At 37.0% G+C, this 25218-nt stretch overlaps 1 protein-coding gene across 1 annotated transcript in view; it reads right to left on the reverse strand.

Annotated features, from left to right (window-relative positions):
* Window positions 1–25218, reverse strand: part of OSBPL11 (oxysterol binding protein like 11) — a 98195-nt gene that overhangs the window by 24122 nt on the left and 48855 nt on the right. Inside the window, exons 5-10 of the mRNA XM_059162949.1 lie at window positions 24908–25084; window positions 21907–22108; window positions 17256–17401; window positions 11480–11620; window positions 4256–4754; window positions 1020–1206 (exon numbers count right to left, since the gene is read on the reverse strand). Of these exons, the coding sequence (XP_059018932.1) occupies window positions 1020–1206; window positions 4256–4754; window positions 11480–11620; window positions 17256–17401; window positions 21907–22108; window positions 24908–25084 (1352 nt within the window). The remainder of the gene's footprint in view (window positions 1–1019; window positions 1207–4255; window positions 4755–11479; window positions 11621–17255; window positions 17402–21906; window positions 22109–24907; window positions 25085–25218) is intronic.

Below are 25218 nucleotides of genomic sequence, written 5' to 3' on the forward strand. Positions count from 1 at the left end.
TAGAAAGCAGGATAGTGGCTACCCTAAGAGGGAAGGGTATAAATGGTTAACGTGTGTGTGTGTGTGTGTGTGTGTGTGTGTGTGACTGTAACAGGGCATGAAGAGGGTCTCTAGGATGCTGGTAATGTTCCATGTCTAGATCAAAGTGCTCAGATTTTTACTTTGTGAAAATCATCAACAAGAGATGTATTTTTCAGTGAAGAGTTACAGACAGAGAAAACTATCCCTACTTTAGGGAAAGTCAGAACAGACATGAAGGGCTTAAGGAAATGAGTCAGTATCCTTTTGAAGATTCTATTAGACAACCTGTCTTCACGAATGTTGGATGATCTGGCCCGTGCTGAAGAGACAGAGAAGCTGAGATGGGGGTACAGGAACTGGCCATTTCCTGATGGGATTAGAACAAAGGCCTTATTCCATCACTGCACTACCTCAACTATTTCATATGATTTGATACATTCTCATGCTACCTTGTACCAACAGCTGCCTTCACTGAGGCCTGGATTGAGTCTGAGCCCCTTTAAGGCAGAAACTGGGCCAGAGACCGAATGTTCATTTGCTAGGAATTCTACTCTACGTATTGTTACCTATTTAACCAGGAAAATTTTGTAGGAGTAGATAGATCTGTCACTCTTCTAAAAACTAGATCAGGATGGGGGCGCCTGGGTGGCTTAGTCAATTTAGTGTCCAACTCTTGGTTTTGGCTCAGGTCAGGATCTCAGGTCATGGGATCAAGCCTGGCACTGGGCTCTCCATTCAGTGTAGGCTCTGCTTCTCCCTCTCCCTCTCTTTTGCTCCTCCTCCCAACTTGCACTCTCACTCTCTATCTCTAAAATAAATAAATAAAATCTTAAACAAACCAACAAACCAACAAAAAAAAACTAGATCAGGATGCCCAGAATGTCTCAAAAAAGTAGAAATAAATAAAACTACAACTCCATCTACATAAAACAAAGCAGGAAAGAATAAGGAGTTATAAACAGTAGAATAAGAGCCAGGTATCATTTAAATGTTCTTACCGGTGTAGTTTGCCACCATAAAATGGCTTAGTATGAAAAGTGATGCTGGCTGAATACCCAGTTTTTGCACAATTGACACTGACTTTACCACCCAGTTCTACCCAAGGAACAGTTAAAATTGACCGGGCATATGCACACGGTAGAGAAAATGTATACTCTTCTCCATGCTCCAACAGACTGAGGACACCTGAATGTGAAAACATAAAGATGGTTAACATCTTAAAAAAAAAAAAAAAGGAGAGACAGTTATAAAATATCCATTATTAGTTTTTCTCAAGCCTAATAAACAAACATCACTATTTTGCTTCACTTTCATTTAACTTTGGATTAAACTAATTTCACTTAAAATTGTATTTGTAACATTCCTGGTAATAGTGAATCTGAGTTACATTCATTATGACTTTGCTATCCCTTTGGGGTTCATGGGACCAGAAATGTTTTAGTAGAAATAGATCAAGATTTCCCTCTAATAGACTCTTAAAAATAAAACCTTAAATCAGATTTTAAGAATATGCTATACTGCATCATGGTATGGTCTGATAATTAATACTAACAACTTTCTTAGTTTGGGAATAATATCTAATGCTGTAGAGTCACAGAACTTTGTCTCAGTTCAATGAAAAAAAGCATTCTTTATTCTATGTATATTAGGAAGAAAAAAACTAATTCTGTCATGAAAACTATTGTCATAGTAATAACTTTGTTTGCAAAATTCTGAAGAATTTGGTGTGAGGCTACAAGAGATTGAAGTGACAGTTTTCAAACAAATATTATTCTAATAAGACTTGTTTTATATTAAGTGATGCTATATTAAGGATGGTTTTTTAAAAGAAAAATTATAGGAAGAGAAATTACATTAATGAATAATCAACTTATACCAGATAAAGAAGACACACTAAGGATATTTGAGCTACATTACTAACCCAAGCTCATTATCTGGGTCACTAGGAGACTAAATACTGAACTGAACTCTAATGGTATCTTTCTCTTAATGAATGCTCATTAACTACTCTGTTCTTAATGTTTGCAAATAAGGAAGGGCAAGAGTTATAATAAGTATTTTAAGATAGTTAATTCTTAGAATAACCAAACAGATAAACTGAGGATCTCAAGCAGTCTACTTTACATAAAGGAAAACCAACTATTTTCTTGTGTAACCTTTACAGTCTTCACAAAGGGCAATAATAAATCAAGAATTATCAAGCAATTTCATAAGGAACCTGGTTCTGGCTGTAAGACATTTATATGTAATGGGAGCTGTCAGAAGACATACAGACAACACACTCGGGTATCCCTGAAGGATTTAATAGTAACTGCTGATTCATTTTAAGTTAGAAAACATAGGGGCGCCTGGGTGGCTCAGTGGGTTAAGCCGCTGCCTTCAGCTCAGGTCATGATCTCAGGGTCCTAGGATCGAGTCCCGCATCAGGCTCTCTGCTCAGTGGGGAGCCTGCTTCCTCCTCTCTCTGTCTGCCTCTCTGCCTACTTGTGATCTCTCTCTGTCAAATAAATAAATAAAATCTTTAAAAAAAAAAAAAAGTTAAAAAACATAAGTTTTGATTATTTTTCTAAAAATATGTCCCCTTATAACCTGGATTTCTGATCTCTTATTCTGAAACTATATTTGCCATAAGTATCACACACAAAATCTAAGTAATTTAAAATCAGTCAGTTTTGAATGTATATGATAATAGTCTTATTAGGACAACAGATTCAAAGAATTCTAAAACCTCACGTACATCATCATTAAATGGAATTTCCCCCTAACAAATAAAAACATGTTCCTGTTAGAACAAAATTGTCTAACTCCCATTTTCTGATTTTGTTTACTTTTTATTGAGGTTACAAAAGAAATTTAATTTCTAAAAGGCATTCCACAAATATATAATAAGCACATAAATACCAAAAATCACCTATTTTAGACCTTCCTCATGATTAATGCAAGGTTAAGATATTAATGCTTTTCCTTATTTCCTGAAGTATTTCCTTCTTGAAGAGGCTACCATCGGATTCTCAGTAACAGCTAACCGTCCTCAGGGAGAGTGTGTTAAAGGAGGAGGTTCTAAATCTCGCTATGCCTTAACTTTTGTGACCTTGAATATGTCTCATCACTATGGACTTGTGTTTTTCATCTATAAAATCAAACTGATTTATGAAGATCTTAGAGCTAATGGTACGAAGCTTATAAGTGAAGATGGCAAAATTCTAACAAAACATTAAGACTTTCTAAAATTACAGAAGCTTTGATTAACTTAAAACATTATTTGGAAATTGCTAAGACTCATATCACAACAGATTTTAACAATGGGGAAAACTGAAAAGGGGGATAAAGTATTTTCTTCAGAGGTATTTTAATACTATCTCAAAATGTTAGTATCATATATCATAGGCTTAATTATGCCATGCTAACACTGTAATTTTACATTCTGAACATATTATTTAATGCACAAGGGTTTTCCTTTAACATTAAGATGGTAGGGTTTCTTCTGCCTTTATATTTTTACTAACTTTGTAATGGTTTTTGTGGAAGTTTTTTGTTTTGTTTACTTTTGGGGTATTACCTTAAATTATTTTTTCATAACCTTTTGCTGAAGTGAAATTAAAGACTGGGGATGTTTTAAAATATTACTTCCTTGGAAGCTATAAAAGATCAAACTAGAAGATATTTCTAGGTAATATATTTCTTGAGTGCTTTTTACAATAATGAAAATATAGAAACAACTTCAATGTCCAAATAAAGGAAATTGTTAAATAAAAGATGGCAAATATCTCATTTCATAGGGTATTATACAGTCATCAAAACATGTTTTAAAGTATTATCAATTACATGGGAGGAAAATGAATATTTATTGCAAAAAAGCAGGACACAAAACTATATAGAGAGAACTAATCCCAAATTTATAAAACAAAAATAAAAGTACGAACATAAATACAAAATGTTAGCTAAACTCAGCCTTCTCTGGATGGAGGTATTAGGGACGGTTTATTCTCCCCTTGATATTTTTCTAAGTTTTCCAAATACTCTAAAATTTTATATCTAAAATCAGGAAAAAAAATTAAAGAAGATAATTTATATTTCTCCATAAATATGAGGCCCCCTTCCCCACAATTCTGGAACACATTAAAAAATGGAAAAAAGTGGCACATGTAACATTTTAAATTTATATTTATCTAGCTTCCCCAAACTTAAGATTATAGCTTGATACGAAAAATTGGAGAACAGTTTTGCTACTTACCTTCTCCAACCATGGTCACGCCTATCGACATGCCTAAGAATTTGCTCTTAGTCCAGACATGCGCATTTACACACATCTTCCTTTCCGCACATTCTGCATAAAATCCTGAGACTGGAGGATGATGGGAAACCTGCTCAGCAACAAATCTGACTGTATAACAGTCTGATCCCACCTGGCTCAAAGTCTCCTCTGACAGAGGAGTGTGATTTGTGATTGCCTGGGTGGAAGAGCTGCTGACAACACTGGATGCCACCTCGCTTTTTGGCACCCTCCAGGAACAGTGAAATGTTTCTCCAATGATAGGATTGTACGGTTTCTTAGCAATGGCTCCTTTACGGCCTTCGTGAAATGAGGTAAGGTAGTACTCAACAAAACGAATCATTCTATCCTCAGCTGTGGCTCCATTAGTGATGGCTATAAATAGGTCTGGATGAGACATAAAGTCTGCATACATTTCCAGCAAGGAACGCTTCTCTAGGATAAATGTAGGAAGCACCACCTAAAACAAAAACAAAAAAATCAACCAAAGAGGAAAATTTTAATCCATGTGTGTATCTGCAGAAAACTATTCCTACCTTTCTGAAAACATTTCATTCTAGATGAGTATTAAAAACAAAGTCACAAAAGTACCTGGTCTCATTAAAAAATAAGCATGCTTAAAAGGAAATGAAAATCAAGTGGTTAAGATTAAATACCAATGCACGACCGCAAGAGGGTCAGGTAGAAGACATTTAAAAAAAAATCTTCTAACTTCTAGACTGGATATCAGGTAAATGACGGCAAAACTCAAATGCTGGCCATGCCTTTTTTCCTTTCCCACTTTAAAAATAAATTACAGAAGACTGATTAAGATAGAAGAGAAATTTTAATTCCCTGAAAATAGACTAAAGAGATCACCAATCAAAGCAAATACTTTAACTTACAACTTAATTTTAAGCACAAGAGAACTGTCTTTAAGAAGGGAATTTTTAATTTTATTATTAAAGATTATATTTATTTATTTGAGAGAGAGAGAGAGAGAGACAAAGAGTGTGAGTGAGAGAGCAAACACAAGCCTGGGGCAAGAGGCAGAGAGAGAAGAAGACTCCCTGCTGAACAGGGAGCCCGAGGCAGGGCTCGATCCCAGGACCCTGGGATCATGACCTCAGACACAGGCAGATACTTAACTGACTCAATCACCCAGGCATCCCTAGAAGGGAACTTTTTAAGTAGGCTCCACACCCAATGAGGGCCTTGAACTCACAACCCTGAGATCAAGAGCCCCTGCTCTTGAGGCGCCCCACAAGAAGGGAATTTTTGTCTTTTTGCCTTTGTGAAGATGGTGCCAAAGGTGAAGAAGCAATCACCTGCTCCCCTGCCCCAAAGCAAAGGCTTTGAAGGACAAGAAAGCAGTGCTGAAAGGTGCCAACAGTCATTCGCACACAAAAAAGAAAATCCATATGTTGCCCACCTTCCCATGCATGAAGACACTGCATCTCTGGAGGCAGCCCAAATATCCTCAAGAGTGCCCCCAGGAGCCAAGCTTCACCACTATGCTGTATCATCAAATTTCCCGGGCTACTGAGTCAGCCATGAATAACGTAGAAGACAGCAACATACTTGCATTCAAGCACAAGATCAAACAGGCTATGAGAAAGCTCTAGGACATGGAGTTGGCTACCCTGATCAGGCCCAACGGAGACAGGAAAGCATATGATCAACGGGCTCCTGGCTATAATGCTTGGGATGGTGCCGAGAAAATCGGGATCACCTAAAGGGAAGTCCAGGTGGCTAAATCTAATTTTTTCTCATTGAAAACAAAACAAACAAAAGAGGGATACTTTTAACACCTAAAGCCACGTAAGTTTAAGAAAGATTAGTTTTCTTTCTTTTTTTTTTTTTTAAAGATTTTATTTATTTTGAGAGAGAGAGAGAGAGAGAGAGCATGGAGTGAGCAGGGGAAAGGGTAAAGGGAGAGGGAGAAATAATCTATAGTAGGTCCTGAGCCGAGCTCAGGGCCCGATCCCACAACCCTGAGACCATGACCTGAACCAAGATCAAAGTTCGACCTTTAACTGACCGAGTCACCGCAGGCGCCCTGTGGATTAGTTTTCTTCAGAGCAGAATTGGAGAGGCACTGTAAACCCGTTCAACAAATTAAGAAAGCAGTCCCGTAATATTTTTCAAGAGCCCGAAGATGTTCATATCCATTTAGCCTAGTAATTACTCTTCTAGAAATTTAGCCTTAGGAAACAATATGAGTAAAGAAAAAGAAATGTGCAAGTAAAATTAAAATCCATGTTTTTAAACTGTGGTTCTAGCAAACTTAAAAGATCGAACTTCCACTTGATAAACTTTATATCATTTAAAAAGACAGTTATAGAAAAAAAGAGATGGTTATGAAGATGATACAACTAATACAGAAGATATCACTGTTTCAGATTCATTTCATGGTGCATTGAACACATACATCTTAATTTCACTTTCTTCTGAAATCCATTAAAATTATATTAAATGTATTTTATACAAAGACAAACCTGAAGATACCAGGGAAGTAGACAAAGCAATAAAAACTTCTTTTTTTAAAGAGAGTGTGCACACGAGCTGGTGTGGGGGGAGAGGGTGGGAGAATCATAAGGCTCCACACTCAGCGCAGAGCCCAATGTGGGGCTCAATTTCATGACCCTGATATCATGATCTGAGCCCAAATCAAGAGTCAGATGCCTAACCAACTGAGCCCCCCAGGTACCCCTAAAAGCAACAACATTTTGGGAGGTAACTAGAAAGCTGACTCTTGTGCAGTAGTTTGCAGATTCCAGAGAGGGCTCAGGAACTGACAGCATCAGGTATCTCTGGATCTGAGGGTTTACAGGAATGCTAAAATGATGACTGAGTGGAACCTGTGTGCAGAGCAACTGAATCCTTAAATCCCCTCCCCAACTACACACCTCCGGTAACTGTCCCTCTTGCATCCCAGCCAAGTTCTGGAGGTTTTGTCTCCGAAGAGTGAAACAAGGCAGCTTATTCTCTAGTTTGGGGAACATCAGGGACTTCAAAGAGAATGGATACCATACTGATAACAGGTATGAAGTAACTCTACATGAAATAAACATTAGATGCTAAGATCCTCCCCCACCTTACTCTCTTCTCTTCTACCGCTCCTAGTTGCTTTCCTCACCAAGCAGGAGATCAGAATTCCTTCTGGGGTATTTCACCAACCTGAGAGGGAAAATCTAATGATACTAACACTAGGTTCCCCCAACAAATCCAGATTACTTGTCCTGAGAAGCACAGGCTCCACCCATATGTTCAAAAGTTAAAGTCAGGTTTTTAGTTTCCCTAGACTTAAGCGTGAGCAGAAATCCAAGAAATATCAGATCTCTGAGAAAATCCCTAAACAGGATTACAAAGACCAAAATACAAAAGATCAAAAAAAAATGGGGGGGGGAACCTTAAAAATAAAGAGAATTAATATCTTCAGTCTTGAGACAATATTAGATATATGAAACAAATATGCTTTTTGAAAAACAAAATTCAGAACACTTTTAAAACATGGTAACAAAAATTAAAAATCAAGAGAAGGCTCAGAAGATAAAATTGTGAGAAAATCTCTCCACACATAAGAGAGAGAGAGAAATGAAGTGAAAAATAAGAGGACCAGAGCAGGGAGTCCAATGACCATGAAATAAAGATTTCAGAGAAAATAGGAAAAAACACTGGAGACAAAGTCATCAGTGAAGAAATTCAAGAAAATTTCAGAGAACCAAATTATGGCTGTCCTGCTACAAAGGCCCACCGAGTGCCCAGAGATAATTTCAAACTTCAGGGGACAAAGGACAGATTCCAAATTTTAGAGAAAAACAAACAAACAAAAGAAGTCACAAACAGAAGATGATGAACGGAAATGACATCAGTCTTTTCACCAGAATGCTGTAGCAAGGAGGCAATATTCTAAAGGAAAAATTAACTGCAAGTTAGAAATTCTATCCAAACTAGCAATCAAACATGAGGACAAAATAAAGATATTTCAAACACACATTTTCACATTTTGCCTCCCACAGATCTTTCTCAGAGTTTAAAGGATGATGTGCTCCACTGAAATGAGAGGCAACCAGAAAAGAAGAAAAGAATACAGGAGACGGATGTAGCACAAAAGGACAATGAAAAGACATCCCAGGAAGAAAGCTGTAGAGCAGACACAGGGAAACTGGTCCAGATCAGAGTGATGTGATTCAAGAGACAGATGTATGGAAGACCGTCATCCGTGCCCTCCATGCTGCCACTGTTACTGTCTTTTGAAATCTGAGGACAGAATGCTCAAGGGAAACTGGTTCCATCCGCACCTGTATTTGGCCGGTGGTGAGCATCTGTGGAAATGCCAACTCTCCTTTCCATGCCCTGCTGTCTGGGCTGGCTGAAGACATTCATTTCACCCAAAGACATGTTCTGGTTTCAGTCTACTGCTGAGTGCTGGGAAGTGGGTCACAGTTTGCTCAGCGGTAGAAAATACTGAGTAGATTCTTCCCTCTGTCCGCATTCCTGCTGAATGGCCAGTAGCTGGCTCACACCAAATGCTCTAACTTTTTGAACCATGTATTTCACAAAATTCATTTAGAATTTTGCCTTCTTGTGGCTTCAGAAAGGACTCTTCTAAACTTCCTCAATGATTTATAAGATGCTAAAGCCAAGGACTTGGTTTAGCTCATCTTCTCCTAGGAGGTTTCTTCTATGAACGGCAACAGAGCCCCTCCCTTATACAGCTAAACTTGTGCTGGCTATTCACTTTTTCCTAAATTAAATAACATTGTTATGGGGGTACATATGCAGGTGGTAAAACCATTAAAAAAAAAAAAAAAGTAGGGCTCTACCTAGGTAGGTAGTAGGTTAGATCTAGGAAACACAGGGGACTACAACCAGAAGGGGACCTCAGAGCACATCCTTCTGGCAACGTTCCAAGACCTGATAGGTGAGGACACCTTTTACCATGTTCTTGAAACTGTTCATACACACAGAAGACTGTGTGTAATATATTTCACAAAGAAAGAGTGTTAACTGAAAAAAGAAAATGTACAGAACTGGAAATAAACTACATTATATGAAGAACGATTAGAGGGAATTCTCAAAATTTAAGTGTTGTGTGGTTAGGATAATGAAGTCATAGGAGATTTTTTCCTTTATTTTCTCAAACTTTCTGTGAACTGTATAATTATACTGAATCCATAATATTATTTAAAAAGGAACAAAATGAACAGTTATTACTTATTCACAACACGCAGGCTGGGACCATGGTTACCTTTCTTGCTGCTGTAGTTCCAGCACCTAGCACAGTGTCTGGAATATAAGAGGGGCTCAAAAAATATTTGTTCTATCAGTGTTTTGTTAGAAAAGAAGGTAGATGTGACTGCAGTTTAGTCACCAGATTTCTAAAAGTTGCTAAAAAAAAATACGGTTTTTTTTTTAACATTATGTGAATGTTCATAATTCATGGTTGGTTAAAGTTAATGATTTTATATATAAATACTATATATGTATTTGCATCTTAATTAACAAGGAACAAATGTCGGGAAGCTGTATTATATATAGTTATCATGCCTAGAGAAAGCTTTACCATCTGGCTTACTATCATAGCACATTCTTTTCAAATGTTCTTATGCCTCATAAACCCCTATACTGTTTTTATGCCTTATAAACCTAAATCTACTAAAGGACAACAAACACCAGAATAACAAAACAAACCTTTAATACCATTATTCATTTTAACTGATTTTACAGGTAACAGTCTTTTCTGAACCACTAATATTGAAAATATTTCTAGAGCAGAAATATTTCTAGAACAGAAAATGACACCCAGTTGAAATATTAAGGTTAGATAAAACAGGAAAGGTTAATGGGTTTCTTTAATAATTCCTACAATGTCTATTTCTTAGTAGGCTTTTAATTCAATCCATTTTCTTTTAAACTCCCCTGTAATCACTGCAAGTCTAAATAAAGAAGGAAATGTGTTTTGATTTTGAGATGCTTCAAAGTAAACGCTAACGGCAAAATGCTTTCTATTTAAGTTACGTTTTACTTAAGTCACTTTCACTACCTTCACTGACATCAAAACCCTTAATTTGAAATATACATCCTGATGTCAATTCTGAAATTCCTCACTAATGCCAAGAATAATCCCATACTAGTAATATCTAACATACATAGGTTTTGAACCTAATTTCCTTTTCGAATTAACATCATAGGTTAACTGCTAGAATAAATGAAGATGCACTAATTAGATAGCCTGGAACTGGAAAAGACTGATGTAAAATCAAAAACTATAGACTACTGTTTCTCAAACTTTAATGTACATATGAACACATGGGGATCTTATTAAAATACAGATCTGGTCCTCTAAGTTGGGGGATGGGGGCTGAGACTCTGAACTTCTAGCAAGTTCTCCAGCAATGGTGATGCTACTAGTCTTCAGACAACAAATTTGTCTTCAACAAATCAAACTGCAAGATATTTAAAGTGATTTGATATATTTGTACACTGTAAAAGAATTCCCATTTCTAGTTAATTCAGACCACACTTTTAAAGTAAGCAAGGCAACAGACCAGAGGACTACAAAGTATGGCCTTTGGGGAAAATGTGGCCTCTGTTTTTATAAATAGTATTTCGTTGGAACACAGCCATGCCCAGTCCAACATATTATTTATGGTCGCTTTCATACTATAAAGGCAAAGCTGAGTAGTTCCAACAGAGACCTGTGTGTAATATTTATTATCTGGCCCTTTACAGGAAATGTTTGCTGACCTCTGTTACTGATAACACCCAAAATATACAATACAACACGGTAAGAGTAAAGTAGACGTGTCAAAGTCTTTCATGATTTTCTGGGATTATAGCCTTTCCTTTGGATTCTGTATACCAAACGACCTCTTTTATTTGCACAGAAACAAGATTACAGGTGTTTACTTGCCATGTGACTTCCTGCTGCACAAGATAACTGTCACATTTTTTATCAAATAAGAAATGTTGATCAAGAAACTCAGAAACCAGGGGCAGCTGGCTGGCTCGGTTCCTGGATCTTGGGGCTGTAAGTTCGAGCCTCCATTAAGGGTAAAGAGATTACTTAATAAATAAAATCTTTAAAAAAAGAGCGAGATTAAGAAACCAATTCATAAAGAATAAAAAGACCTGACAATATTAATAATTACAGGTCGTCCTGACTTACTGCTCACCGCAGCCAGTTATCCCGTTACTTACTCTCGTTAAATCCATGCCCAGCTTCAGCTGTGACAAGAGATGCAGGATGACACTACGTTGCTCTTCCACAGCTCCTAAGTCATCCTCCTTGTTATCACACGTATCCTCTACCTCATCATCTGCACTGATTTCTTCTGGTTCCTTGAAGTCAAACAAAGCAAAAGTCTAGTGTTATAAGTGCTTGCTAATATCCATAAAGAATAAAAGGTTCTTTTCTCTCAGTTTCTTTGTTCAAAAAGACTCTAGTGTTTTCTTTATTTTCAATACAGAAATTGGATTAAACAGCAAGCTTTGCAAACAACAGATAGGACAGACTTCGTTGCTAAATAAAGGACAGATTTCACAGCCACATTAAATAAAAGAAGAAGAAAAGTATAAACAGTAGAATTGAAGACATTTATACTGGGCCTAAGTGAATCTGGATATGAGCAAAAAATCTTTCTAAAAATATAACTTCCATCAGTTGGCCATGAAACAGATTTCCTTCAATGAGTCTATTATCATTTACACTGAACATACTGTGGTTTTGCCATAAAAATAATAAATAAAATACATATATTTTGTAAACATGGGATTTTTCAAAAAGAGTGAAGTGTCTCATCTCAATCTCAGGCTTTGAGGACTGGCTACCTATTTGGGGACACCATGAATACCTATAATTTAAGTTGAAGATGCTTTGGGAATAAAATATTTGCTCCCCCCCTTTAAAAGATTTTACTTATTTATTTCAGAGAGAGAGTGAGAGAGAGAGTGCGCGAGCACGAGTCAGGGAGGAGCAGAGGGAGAGGGACAAACAGATTCTTGCTGAGCAGGGAGCCCGATGCGGTGCTCAATCCCAGGACCCTGGAATCATGACCTGAGCCGAAGGCAGACGCTTAACCAATTAAGCCACCCAGGTGCCCCAATGTTTGCCCTTTTTAAAAGCTTAAACTAGGGACACCTGGGTGGCTTAGTTGGTTAAGCAGCTGCCTGTGGCTCAGGTCATGATCTCAGGGTCCTTGGATCTAGCCCCAAAATCAGGCCTGAGAGCCCGCTTCTCCCTCTGCCTCCCCCTCTCCCTACTTGGGTTCACTCTTCTGACAAATAAATAAATAAAATCTTAAAAAAATATAAAGCTAAAATTATACAAGTAAAATTTGTAAAAGTGACTGTACATGTTAAGTCTAACTACTAAAATCTATATTGATATTCACTCATTCCTGGAGATGTCTGGAAGAAACCGCAGGGCTGAAGAGAATTCTAGGTGAAGGTATGGAAACCCTACGCCTGCTTATGCCATCTTAATGTCACAAAAAGGTTCTCTGCACAGCTCTTTAATTAATCAATAAATCAACTTCTTGAAAAAGTGAAAATGTTTAACCGTCATTTCAACAGCGTCTTAGTTCCAGATAATTGGTTAAGAGAAATTTCTTGTTTCTACTTAAATAATTTTAAGTAACAGTTTCAAATTCCAAGATTCTATAGAATCTTATATTCACCTCTCATGTGTATGTGGGGGGGGGGGGTCGTGGCCCACCTGTCAGTGGTACCTCTTTTTTAACCTTTATGCAAGAGAGTATTAGTACAGTAGACTTAGGATTTTTTAAAGGAAATGATTTTGATAATGTCTCTTTGATTTTCTCTTCACACAATTAAATTCTATCAAAGAAGAAGCCCATCTGTTCTCTGTAGCTAGGCAAAAACCATTCCTAATCAGGCATAAAATCAAGAATGTAACGTTCTCAAATATTAAAAATATTAGAAACAAAATATGAAACACATTAAAAGTAATGCATTCCTGCTCATTCTTTTGTCTTTTTCTCCTTTTCTCTCTTCCGTTTTACCAAGGAAACTACAATGCTCAAATTCTCATAATTTAATTAATGGTCTAGCTCATTTCCTCATGTTAAGACCATACAGACAACTACTGTTTATATATTTCAGAATTACTTCTGTTTTTACAACCTGAAGGAGAAACCCCAAAAGCTTTCTATATCCCCCTTTTCAAAGGCTAGGAAGTCTATCAAGAAGTACTTCCTGTTGCCTACTCTAAATCAGTTGTATAATATAGTCTAATAAAGTTTAAGTGTACTTGTGACTGTTTATTCACTATACAATGGGGGAAAGTTGATCATCCTCCTCTCTACATATGGATACCAAATATAATAATTACTCATTTGAGAAATGTTGAGAAAAGTCCTATTAGGTCTTGATTAAATAATGTTCTCTAACCCTCTGAAGAGATACCATTACATATGAAGTCAGAACTTGGGATACAGATTAGTAATGCAAATATAACCTTAACATTACTACTTAATACAAAGTTTACTTTGTACTTTGGAACTTCCTCTAATGAAAATAATATTAAAGAAATAAAACATAGGGGGAGACTGGGTGACTCAGTTGGTTGGGCATCTGCCTTCGTCTCAGGTCACGGTGCCAGGATCCTGGGATCGAGCTCCGCTTCAGGTTCCCTGCTTAGCAGGGAGCCTAATTCTCTCTCTCCTTCTGCCTGCTGCTCTGTGTACTTGTGCTCTCTATCTCTCTGTCAGACAAATAAATAAAATCTTTAAAAAACAAAACAAAACATAATCTGGTAGAAAAAATATTTAAGAGTACAGTTCTTATTTTTTTATAAAAAGTCTTGTTTATTGGAATAGAAAAAAGAGGAATTCTATTAATTACTGATTCTAAATCTTGGTGTAAACGGAAGAACTTGGAAGCTCTCCTTTCTTATCGAAATGTCTCTTCTTAGAGGTCATCATCCCTTTCCTAAAGAAAAGCTTAAAGCATTACCACAATTCAAATGAACGTGCACTGAATGTTTAATAGCCCTACAAACCCAGAATGGTTAGCAGACAGTGGCAAGAGCTGTTGAGTTGCTGGGAATTTATAATATATGGACACTGGATGGCAAAGCAAAACCCCAGTACTCCACCAAATTTATACTAACCTCATCTTTATCTTTCTGATTTCTGACTTGGGCACAAAGGAACTGTGGGCTTCGTTCTAGCCTTACTAGGATTTACTTTTTCCATCACCTGGCAACAAAATCTCCCCTACTAGATATCTGTCTCCAGCTTACATTAACACTCATATTTCAAGGCATGTGTGGTATTTTTAGAAAATCCAGGTCTATTCTCATATGCCTGAGTGTAGTGTTTTTGTAATTAAAAATAGTACCTGTGCATTTATTTCTACTTACACTCAGTGATATATGTGGTCTACTCACTATTTCAAGATTTGGAGGGCGCCTGGGTGGCTCATTCAGTTAAGTGTCTGCCTTCGGCTCAGGTCATCATCCCAGGAGTTCTGGGTTCAAGTCCCGCATGGGGCTCCCTGCTCTGCTGGAAATCTGCATCTCCTTGTGACACCGCCCACCTCATACTTTCCCTCTCAAATAAATAAGTAAATAATTTGGAAATATAACAATGTTCTTCGCCTTCCCATCTCTGTGTCCCACCTTTAACTCATGCAGCATGAATGGTCATCTGGATTTGTAAAATCCAATCACCCTATGATAATTTTCCATAATCCAGGTGCTCTGCTATATTCACTTTATGTTCACTTTATGTTCTTATAAGCCATTATTATCCCGGCTTTACAGATGAGAAAATTGAAACTAAGTGGTTAATTATTGGTCCACATGTTAGTAAACGACAGGACCCGGGTTTAAAAACCATCAGGCACAGGGCGCCTGGGTGGCTCAGTGGGTTAAGTCGCTGCCTTCGGCTCAGGTCATGATCTCAGGGTCCTGGAATCGAGTCCCGCATCGGGCTCTCTGCTCAGCAGGGAGCCTGCTTCCCTCTCTCTCTCTCTCTACCTGCCTCTCCATCTACTTGTGATCTCTCTCTGTCAAATAAATAAATAAAATCTTTAAAAAAAAAAAAAAAAAACCATCAGGCAAGTTTTCACAATAAGCCTTCATATCCCTGCTCCTACTATCCCTACATCGACATTATCCTACTACTCTTCTTCTCTTCAAATCCTGTGTTCTTTCAAAGCCTGATTCCAATTCCACTTTCTCTCCAAAGCACTCCTCTTCCACTCTACTCAATACATCTTTCCTTCTTTCTTTCTCTGAATGCCATATCCCAACAGCCTAAACCATGTCAATTAAGATGAAAAAAAAAAAAATTACTTCATGTTATCCTCTCATTGTCTCCATGTATATGTAATTGTGACTCCAGGCAGATCAGTAAGTCTCTCTAGTGAAAGAACTAAGACTTCAAGTTTTTGTGTCTCCTCTAATTCCTAACATTGGACTTCTCATCCACTGGACATCTTAATAAATACTGTTTGACTCTAGAAATGAGCTGGTCAAGAAGTTACAGGGAAAAAAAGAAAGCATTTCGTATTTTTTTTTTCTTCTCTCCTATCCATACTGCTGCCATTGTGTGCCTCATTAAGCCAAGGTCTTGGCCAGTTTTGGAAGTCTCAGTGCCAACGTACTATTTCTTTTTCTTCCTTCTTTCTTTCTTTTATTTCATTTTTTAAGATTTATTTATTTATCTGGGGGGTGGAGAGGGAGAGAGAAAAATCTCAAGTAGACTCCCAGCTAAGCACAAAGCCCAGCAGGGGACTTGAACTCATGACCCTGAGATCATGACCTCAGATGAAATCAAGAGTCAGATGTTCAACCGACTAAGTCATGCAGGTGCCTCCATGTACTTTTAAGAAGTAATTTGCTAATGGGACACCTGGGTGGCTTAGTAGGTTAAGTGTCTGCCTTGGGCTCAGGCCATGATCCCAGGGTTCTGGGATCAAGCCCCGAATTGGGCTTCCTGCTCAGTGGGGAGTCTGACAGTCCCTCTCTCTCTCTGCCCCTCCCCCTGCTTATGTGTGTGTGTTCTCTCTCAAATAAATAAAATCTTAAAAAAAAAAAAAAGAAGTAATCTGCTAATATATAAATAACCATAAGCTGTGCATTGTTACTCTTGACTCAGTAATTCTACTTGGGACTATAACCTAAAGAAATAATCCAAAGTAAGAGGAGAAAAAAAAAAAAGTAAACAAGATGACACAGTGTTATTTATAGTAACAGAAAATATCAAAGAACCTAGATATTTAATAGCTTACTTCAACATTTAGAGTTTTAATTATATGGGCCAGACATAATGCTTATAAGAAGTACCGAGTAAAAAGAGCTTAAAATAAAACTATCTATGTAATTATGATTATCATTAAAAAATAACACAAAAGGCAAAAGATCAATATAATTTTTTACAGTGTTGGAACTATGACTGGAATAAGACATTCCTTAGTTTCTGAGAAATGTGGAATAAATAATACTACAAAAATATAAAACCCTGAGACCATGCTAATTGGGGTAACACCAAAAAAAAAAACTGGTTTGGGAAAGAACTTAAAACAAAAAAGACTTAATAGTAAATTTTTAAACTTGTAAATTTAATAGTTAAGTATCTAATAATGTTAAGATTTAAGAAGAACTATAAGAGAGAAATACTGTGCAAATAATCTTATATTAGGTAAGTTAACTCTCTAGAAAAATAAAAATAATGCGAACTGCAACTTTTAAATACAGTTTTATCAAGCAAAAGTGAGCCCAAACTAAAAAAGGCACATAACTTAACCTGCAAAACACACATGTACAAGTATCATACAACAGATCTCTTCTAAAACAAGTACTGTTTAAATTAGAAAAACAAGGTCTAGAGTCTCAAGAATGTCGTGCTCATGTTAGGATGACTAGCATGCCCTGACAACGAAAAGAGAACTGAACCTTTTTAGTGAGTCCTAGTTTTAACATCAAAACCGTATTTTCACATTACCGTACCCTTGCTAATGGTCCAGATTCTTCAACACACTGCTCTTCGGGGACTGCCACTGGTTTACTTTGCTCAGTTGCAAAAGGCTGGTCAGCTCCATTTTTATAGTGGTTTGATAAAGGTATCTTTGGTTCTAACCACTCGATTGTCGTTCCTGATGAAGTAAGAGAAAACTTTCGCTGAAACTTGCTCATAATCTGGAAAGTTCAGCAGATGTGGATTTTATTAAACAATTTTGTTTTGAGCCCACAAGACTAAAAGCAATTCAACCTGCTAAGAGACTCTGCAAAGCAGCAACTTGTATCTCATTAGCATGAGCATCATGATTGGGTATTTTACAACACAGCAACTTGAAACTTGAAATCAGATACCTTAAAAAAAAAAAAAAATCAACCCTGAATGGGACTGAACGTCTTCTGGGAAATCTGTAAATCATAATGTATTCCTGCCCTGAATAGCTGATTTGCTACCCTTTCTGTAAAAAACACTGTCCCTCTCTCTAATGATCAAAAAACATGCAATTAGGCTTTAGGGAGTCAGAATTACAGAAGGAGCCTGGGAATCTGAAACGGCAAAATCTTCTTCCTTTTGGGACTGAACCTGATTCTCAGTAGCAATTTTCTAACCATTCAAGGTGGTTACCTTGATCTAACGTAAGTATTGCAAATACAAGTCCCTTCCTCTTGTTTTTTAATCCAATAAAGAAAGTCCATATACTTTTAAACTGAAAGGCTTTTCTACTGAATAAATAATAGCTGACCTAGTGAAAGAAGTGGTCACATTTAGAGACCTGTCATCTTCTCAGTTAATGACTCAAATGTCTCTTATTACCCTCAACTAGTTTAACAAAGTGGATTCTATGCCTAATCAATAATGGAAAATGTTCCATTTGATTTCAGAGGCTGATCTAGGTTTCACAGAAGCCTGATTATTACAGTACTACAATAAGGGATGCTCACACCACTATAGCAAAAATTACAGAATAGGTAATTTACTCGATCTATACTGAAATGCCAGACTTCAGTGCAGGAATAAATTACTAAGCACCTACCAGGCTACCAGAGCCTCCTGCCTTGCCACTCAGGCCAGTCTCTCAGGAAATGCCCTGGGGAGGTTTAAGAAGCCAGTTTCAAAATTCCAAAGAAATGAAAATGTTTTGCTCCTACCTTAAAATGTTTAACTCTTACGAGATCTGTTTTGAGAGACTGCTCAATTGACTGGAAACCACAACACTCTTTATCAAACCGATCATCTGGTCTCTCAGGACCCCTCTAAATCAATGATCCTTGGATGACACACATTAAGACCTTATGGGACCGAGCACTAATTTAAACTTAGATTTCATTTCTTGTCATCTCCAAATTTCAGTGAAAAGGTAACTCAGTTTTTCTTTTCACAGTTATATTTTTATTCTCAAGTGACTGACAAATAAATTTCTACAGATCTAATTTGGAAAATGACCACTTATGTAAGAAACACCAATACCGGTTAATCAATTCCACCAAATATCCATGCTCTAAAACATAGTACCAAGGGAGAACAACTTTTACTTTAAACACTTCTATAGAGTTTAAGTCTACTGCATTTTTTAAACTAAAAAAATGCAAATTTATATTGTACATGTTTCACTAATCATGGAGCAATCATTTAAAAATATAATTGTGTATTAAGCTACACAAATGAAATTTATAAGAATTAAAACAATGATATACATTTAATTAATCAAGTATTAAGCATCTAGTATCTAGCACTGTGCTAGCTGATGTGCTTTGTAAAAATTAAGTAGCATCAACTGAAAACAAACTATCATTTTCCTGACAACATTATTATTATGAACACTAGAATTAAATCAAATTTCACAGCTCGAGGTAACTTATCCAATGTTCAACATAGGAGAAGAGTTAAGTAAAACAAAGAACTATCCTTCAAAGGAATGTAATGCAGCCAACAAAAACTCTATCAAAAGTAGGACACAAATTGGAAAATATTCTTGATATTACGTTAAAAAGTATAAGATAGGGTGCCTGGGGGCTCAGTGGATTAAAGCCTCTGCCTTTGGCTCAGGTCATGATCTCAGGATCCTGGGATCGAGCCCCTCATCAGGTGCTCTGCTCAGTGGGGAGCCTGCTTCCTCCTCTCTCTCTCTGCCTGCCTCTGCCTCCTTGTGATCTTTATCTGTCAAATAAATAAATAAAATCTTTAAAAGAAAGTATAAGATAAAAATATTTATTTTCTAGTAACTATGGGGTAAAACAAACAAAAACTAAGAAGGAAAGAAAATCTGGTGGGGTATGTGTTAGTTAACAGTGGCAATTACTGGTTGGTAGGACAGTGCACGATTTCTTTCTTTTTGCAACTGTATAATCGTTCCTAAATTTTTTATGAGTGTGTGTTGCTTTAGTTTTTTAAGTAGGCTCCATGCCCAGATGGAGCCCAGTATGGAGCTTGAACTAACAACCCTGAGATTAAGACAGGAGCTGAGATCAAGAGTCAGACACTTGGGCGCCTGGGTGGCTCAGTGGGTTAAGCCGCTGCCTTCAGCTCAGGTCATGATCTCAGGGTCCTGGGATCGAGTCCCATGTCGGGCTCTCTGCTCAGCAGGGAGCCTGCTTCCTCCTCTCTCTCTCTGCCTGCCTCTCTGCCTACTTGTGATCTCTCTCTGTCAAATAAATAAATAAAATCTTAAAAAAAAAAAAAAAAAGAGTCAGACACTTAACCAGCTCAGCCACCCAGGCAGCCCAGGTGTATGCTTTTATGTTCTGAACACCCTCTCCCCTCTCTCCACCCCTAAGCTTTTTGCAGCTTTTCAAGGCCTTTCCCAGACCTTTTTCAGAAGTATTGGTCCATTCATATATTCTCTCAAAGTATTTTGTTCCCAATGTAAACACCACTTTCCATATTATAGTTAAGTATTTACATGTTCATTTCAAAGTAGACTATGAGTTCCTTACAGGAAACATATATAGCTTACTAGCCTATACCTATAATTGACATTAAGCATAGTTTATTAGCTTGAAATATTGATTTAGGTAGGCATACATGAGGATAGAAGCCATATTTTATCAACTCAGATCTGCCTATGGTAGGAGTGTCTGGGTGGCTCAGTCCACTGAGGGTCCAACTCTTGCTTTTGGCTCAGATCAGGATCTCAGGGTCGTGAGATCAAGCCCCACAAGTCTGCTTGGGATTCTTTCCACCTCCCTCACCACTTGCACAAGTGCACACATTCTCTAAAATCAATCAATAAAATCTTTAAAAAAAAAAAAAAAGATCTGATTACGATAAACTTTTTCCTGGGCAGAGGCTCAGTATCTTTCTAAAATTTCTTTCACAAGGGGAATTAATTGGGTAAGAGAACAATGAATTGTTGTGAACTATTAAAACAATGGGGATGGGGATACCTGGGTGGCTCAGTTTGTTAAGCGGTTGCTTTTGGCTCAGGTCGTGATCCCAGAGTCCTGGGATTGAGTCCTACATCTGGCTCCTGGCTCAGGAGAGAGCTTGCTTCTCCCTCGCACTCTGCCTGCTGCTCTCTGTGCTTGTACTCTCCCTCACTGTTAAATGAATAAATAAAACCTTAAAAAAATTCTTAAGAAACAAAAAACAATAGGGATGGGAGAATCGAGGAGATGTTAATATTAAAGGGTACAAACTTGCAAGTAGAAGATGAACAAATTCTGGAAATCTAATGCACACCATTGTGATATAGTCAACAATACTATAATATACACTCTCAAGTTGTTAAGAGACTAGATCCTAATATTCTTGCCATAAAAAAGTGATAATTATGTGATAAGACTGAGGTGTTAGCTTTGGTAATCATGTTGCAACATGTATATGTATCAAATCAACAGGCTGTACACCTTCAACTTACACAATATTGTGTCAACTGTATCTCAATGAAGAAAACCAAGAGTTTATTCATCCCATTAAAAAGAAAAACTCAGGGTGCCTAGGTAGCTCAGTGGGTTAAAGCCTCTGCCTTCGGCTCAGGTCATGATCCCACAATCCTGGGACTGAGCCCAGCATCGGGCTCTCTGCTCAGCAGGGAGCCTGCTTCCTCCTCTCTCTCTGCCTGCCTCTCTGCCTACTTGTGATCTCTGTCAAATAAATAAATAAAATCTTAAAAAAGAAAAAAAAGAAAAACTCATATTTTGTCCTCACATGCAGTAACTTTATTTTCCCCAGTAGATTATTTTCAACAAATTTAAGTGCTCTCAAGTATTAACTGTATACCTTATTTTTCAAACTGAAAAGTGACTGACAGACTTGAATATCTCTGGCTCAATATGGATATAAAGAACAGTTGACTCAACCAAAAGTTAAGAAATGGTCCCAATATTTTTATTAAGGTCCACTGGATGAATAACGATGCAACCGATTTTAGCAGATTTTACTAGATGTAGATTTTGAGTTCAGTTTTCGACATGTAGAACTGAGGTCTCCAAATTCGATTATATTAAACATTAGGCCAAAAATCAGTTTAGATTTGAAAAAAGGCACAATAAGACTTTAACATTAACGTGATAATTAAAAATCAAGAGGCTCATTGTTTTTCTTTTTCTTTTTCTTAAGATTTTTTAGGAGTTAGAATTACAACAAACACATATTTCCATGCTTTGGCCCTTAATATTGTCTTACTTTTTATTTATAACTTACCTGAAGACAGTGAGCCCTTCTGATGTGATGCATGCTGCAACTGGAGAATATGAAAGCAGTCGTTTAAGCAGTTCATAGTTGCCATGGAAGTAGCTTTGAGCATTAAGAGATCCTGGTCCAAGGAACTAAGATGGCCAGAAGCAGGAAGGCATTCAATTCGCCTAATTAAGTCTCTCTGTTGTCCTTCAGCATGAGACATCATCTAAGGAAAACAACAGTTCCATGTGTCCTACTCATGATGTCTGTGTATCATGTATACATACAGTTTCCATTTTAATTACCATATTCAGCTTCTGAGCCATTTTTAGGATCTATTAGGCTTAGAAATCTATTTTACATTTGGCTATTCTCAATGAGCACATTTAATAATGCTTATCAATTGTGCAAAAGATGGTAATCTTTGGCAGCTGTATTTTTTCTTCAGAAGCAACAAAGCTCAAAAGCCTTGACAAACCTTTTATTAACAGTATGCATTTGTACAAGTCATTAAAAACATTCTGGATCATCTTCAATAGCAGCATTAAATATTTCATTACAAAGTAAAATTAGTTCCCAATCTGGGTTCTTAACCTCTTTCTCCTCAGCACCTCTGGTCAGGCTCAGTTTGAACCTACATTGAGAACACAATGGTTTTCCTGCTTTCTTTTCTCTAATCTAACTTTCTTGTCCCATTAGCCTGATCATGAAGCAAGTACTGGATATAAACTTTCAAGTTAAAAAGAGTTTAATACACTCTGCTTTGATCAAGAGCTCTGTCCACTTTTCCTAAGGGAGCAATAGAATAACAATGCTTGATAAGCAATTCAGTATTTTAAAATGAAAACTGAATTTATTATGATTAATTATTCAATTGTGAGCAGACAGTTCTCAGATTACCTATCTTTTAGACACTATTATAATCCATACAGAACCTCTATAATGGAAAGACTCTTTCAGCTTTCAGAGGCACTGTACCAGATGAATTTTAACACAGTTCATCAGTGAGCTAGTGAAAGAGAGACGCAAATATCCTACCAAACAAATCACAAGTGTATAGTACTTGAAATAGTCCCTGAAAACACATGTTATAGCAATGGATCAAACATTCACCTTTATCAGAAAAAAAAAAGGTTTCTAAATGAAAAGTGTGGATATAAAGATATCTATATGTACACATGTATGCATGCATATATGTGTGTGCTTTGTGTGTGTAAAGTATTTTGGATACAAATGTTAGGACTAACTTCCAATAATCCAAATTTATGAATAGTACAACCACTCTTGCCAACAGCTGGGCAGTCTTTACTAGAGTTAAATATACAAAATTAAATAATTTATAATCTATGATTGAACAATTACACCTTTAGATATGTAACCAACAGATGTGTGTTTAATTGCACCTGCCAACCTCTACAGTGGAGACGGGGCTGGAGGATAAATTAATCACCAAAAGGCAATGATTCAGGCAATCACGCCTACCTAATGAAGCCTCCATAAAAACCCCAAAAGAAGAGGTTCAGAGCTTCTGGTTGGTGAACACTTGGGAGTACCAGGAGGGGGGTATAACCAGAAAGGGCATGGAAGCTCCATGCTTTCCCCCCACCACCCCAACGGGCCTTATGCAACTCTTACATCTGTCTGTTCCTGAGTTCTTTATAGCAGGTTGGTCAGAGGCACAGGTGACAACATCAACTTGCAATTTGTGTCTAAAATGGGGACAGTTTTGTGGCATCTGACGTGATCTCAGGCAGACAGTGTTGAAACTGAATTAAACTGCAGGACATGCAACTGGTGTCCACAGAGAAATAGAGAGTTGCTTGGCGGTGGGAAAACCCCAACAGTTGGTGACCAGATTACAGAATTGTAGAGTGTTATAGCAGAGCAGAGGAGAAACATAGGAGTGTTTTTCCTTTACAGAATGACTGTCAGCCACTGTAGATTATCAGACTTGGAGGTATGCGGTGACATCCCAAAAATAAAAAAAACCAAGCCTGTCACTTCAAAAAAATCCGAGGGTATTCACTGCCAATTATAAAATCTGAGCTTTAAAATGAAAAGAACTTTGGAAAACCTTTATCTGTTACCATAAGCTTGATTACTTCCCAATACTGAAAGCCTTTTCTAATGAGATTGATGAGGTCATTAATGAATGGGAATTTTCAAGGCTGCATGATAAAACAGATCAACATCTGCAAGACAGGCCTAACTCTGGGAGATGATATTTTCCAATGAATAATGCATGGTGTTACAAAATCATGCATAGGTTAAAGATAAGTTTCAAGTGCAAGACAGATAATAGATTTTCATGTAATAGAACATGAAAAGTTCATGGATATATATCAGATTCCACACTACATCTAACATTTACAAAACTATTACTGTTAAGTTTTCATGCAGCACCAAAGAAGAATAACCACAATTATCTTAAAAGGCAATTAAAATATTCCTCTACTTTCCAATCACATACCTGTGTGGGGCTACTCACTACATAGGTATCTATTTGCTCTACCAAATTTAACTCAGGAATATTTAGGATCTAATAACTACAACCTTTATTAACTAGTATTTAGTACTCAGTTTGAAAAGAAACAGGGAAATGGTGAGATAAGGAAACATAGAGGATTTAACTGTTCTATTTTTGTGTATGTTTGAAATTGTCTATATAAGTTTTTTGTTTTTTTTTTTTTAATTACTTGTTTGGCCACATAGTCTTCTCAACAGGCTTAAAAACCCTTTTGCTCATAAATGTTCCATCAAAAGAATCTGTACTTTTACTTGAGAAATGCAAGATAACAGACTGAAAAATGAGAATGTACCAAGGAAACTTAGGACAACACAGAAAAGTAACTTAGGACATAACACATAACCAGGGAATCTCTGTGACTTGAAATTGTCTCAGCATAGTAAACAGAAAACACTTCAGGGCCCCAGAAGACACAAACAGGATTTCTAATTTTTTTGTGATAAAACCAAGCAAGTTAGATCATTTTGGCATTTTAATTTGACTTCAATTCATACTTACTTCTCTGACTTCCACAAGATGATCTGGAGGTAAGTTAGCTCTTTTGTTCACTGATTGTAGTTTGGAATGTCCAACATTAAAAAAAGAAATGGCATTTTGACTTGGTCTCCTCTGGGATATAGGAGAATTACCACTAGATGCAAGTGAAAAGCTTCGTGATTTCAGAGGAGGATTATTCTGTCAGACAAACAAAGAAAATCATTCGTTTTCCGAAATTCTGGCTAACCCTTACCTATTATATATATATACTTTGGCCTACACATGAACAGTTTAAAAAAATGAATTAACCTCAGAATTGACTACAAGAACAT

Source organism: Mustela lutreola, chromosome 2 (assembly GCF_030435805.1).
Source record: "Mustela lutreola isolate mMusLut2 chromosome 2, mMusLut2.pri, whole genome shotgun sequence".
Taxonomy (NCBI): Eukaryota; Metazoa; Chordata; class Mammalia; order Carnivora; family Mustelidae; genus Mustela; species Mustela lutreola.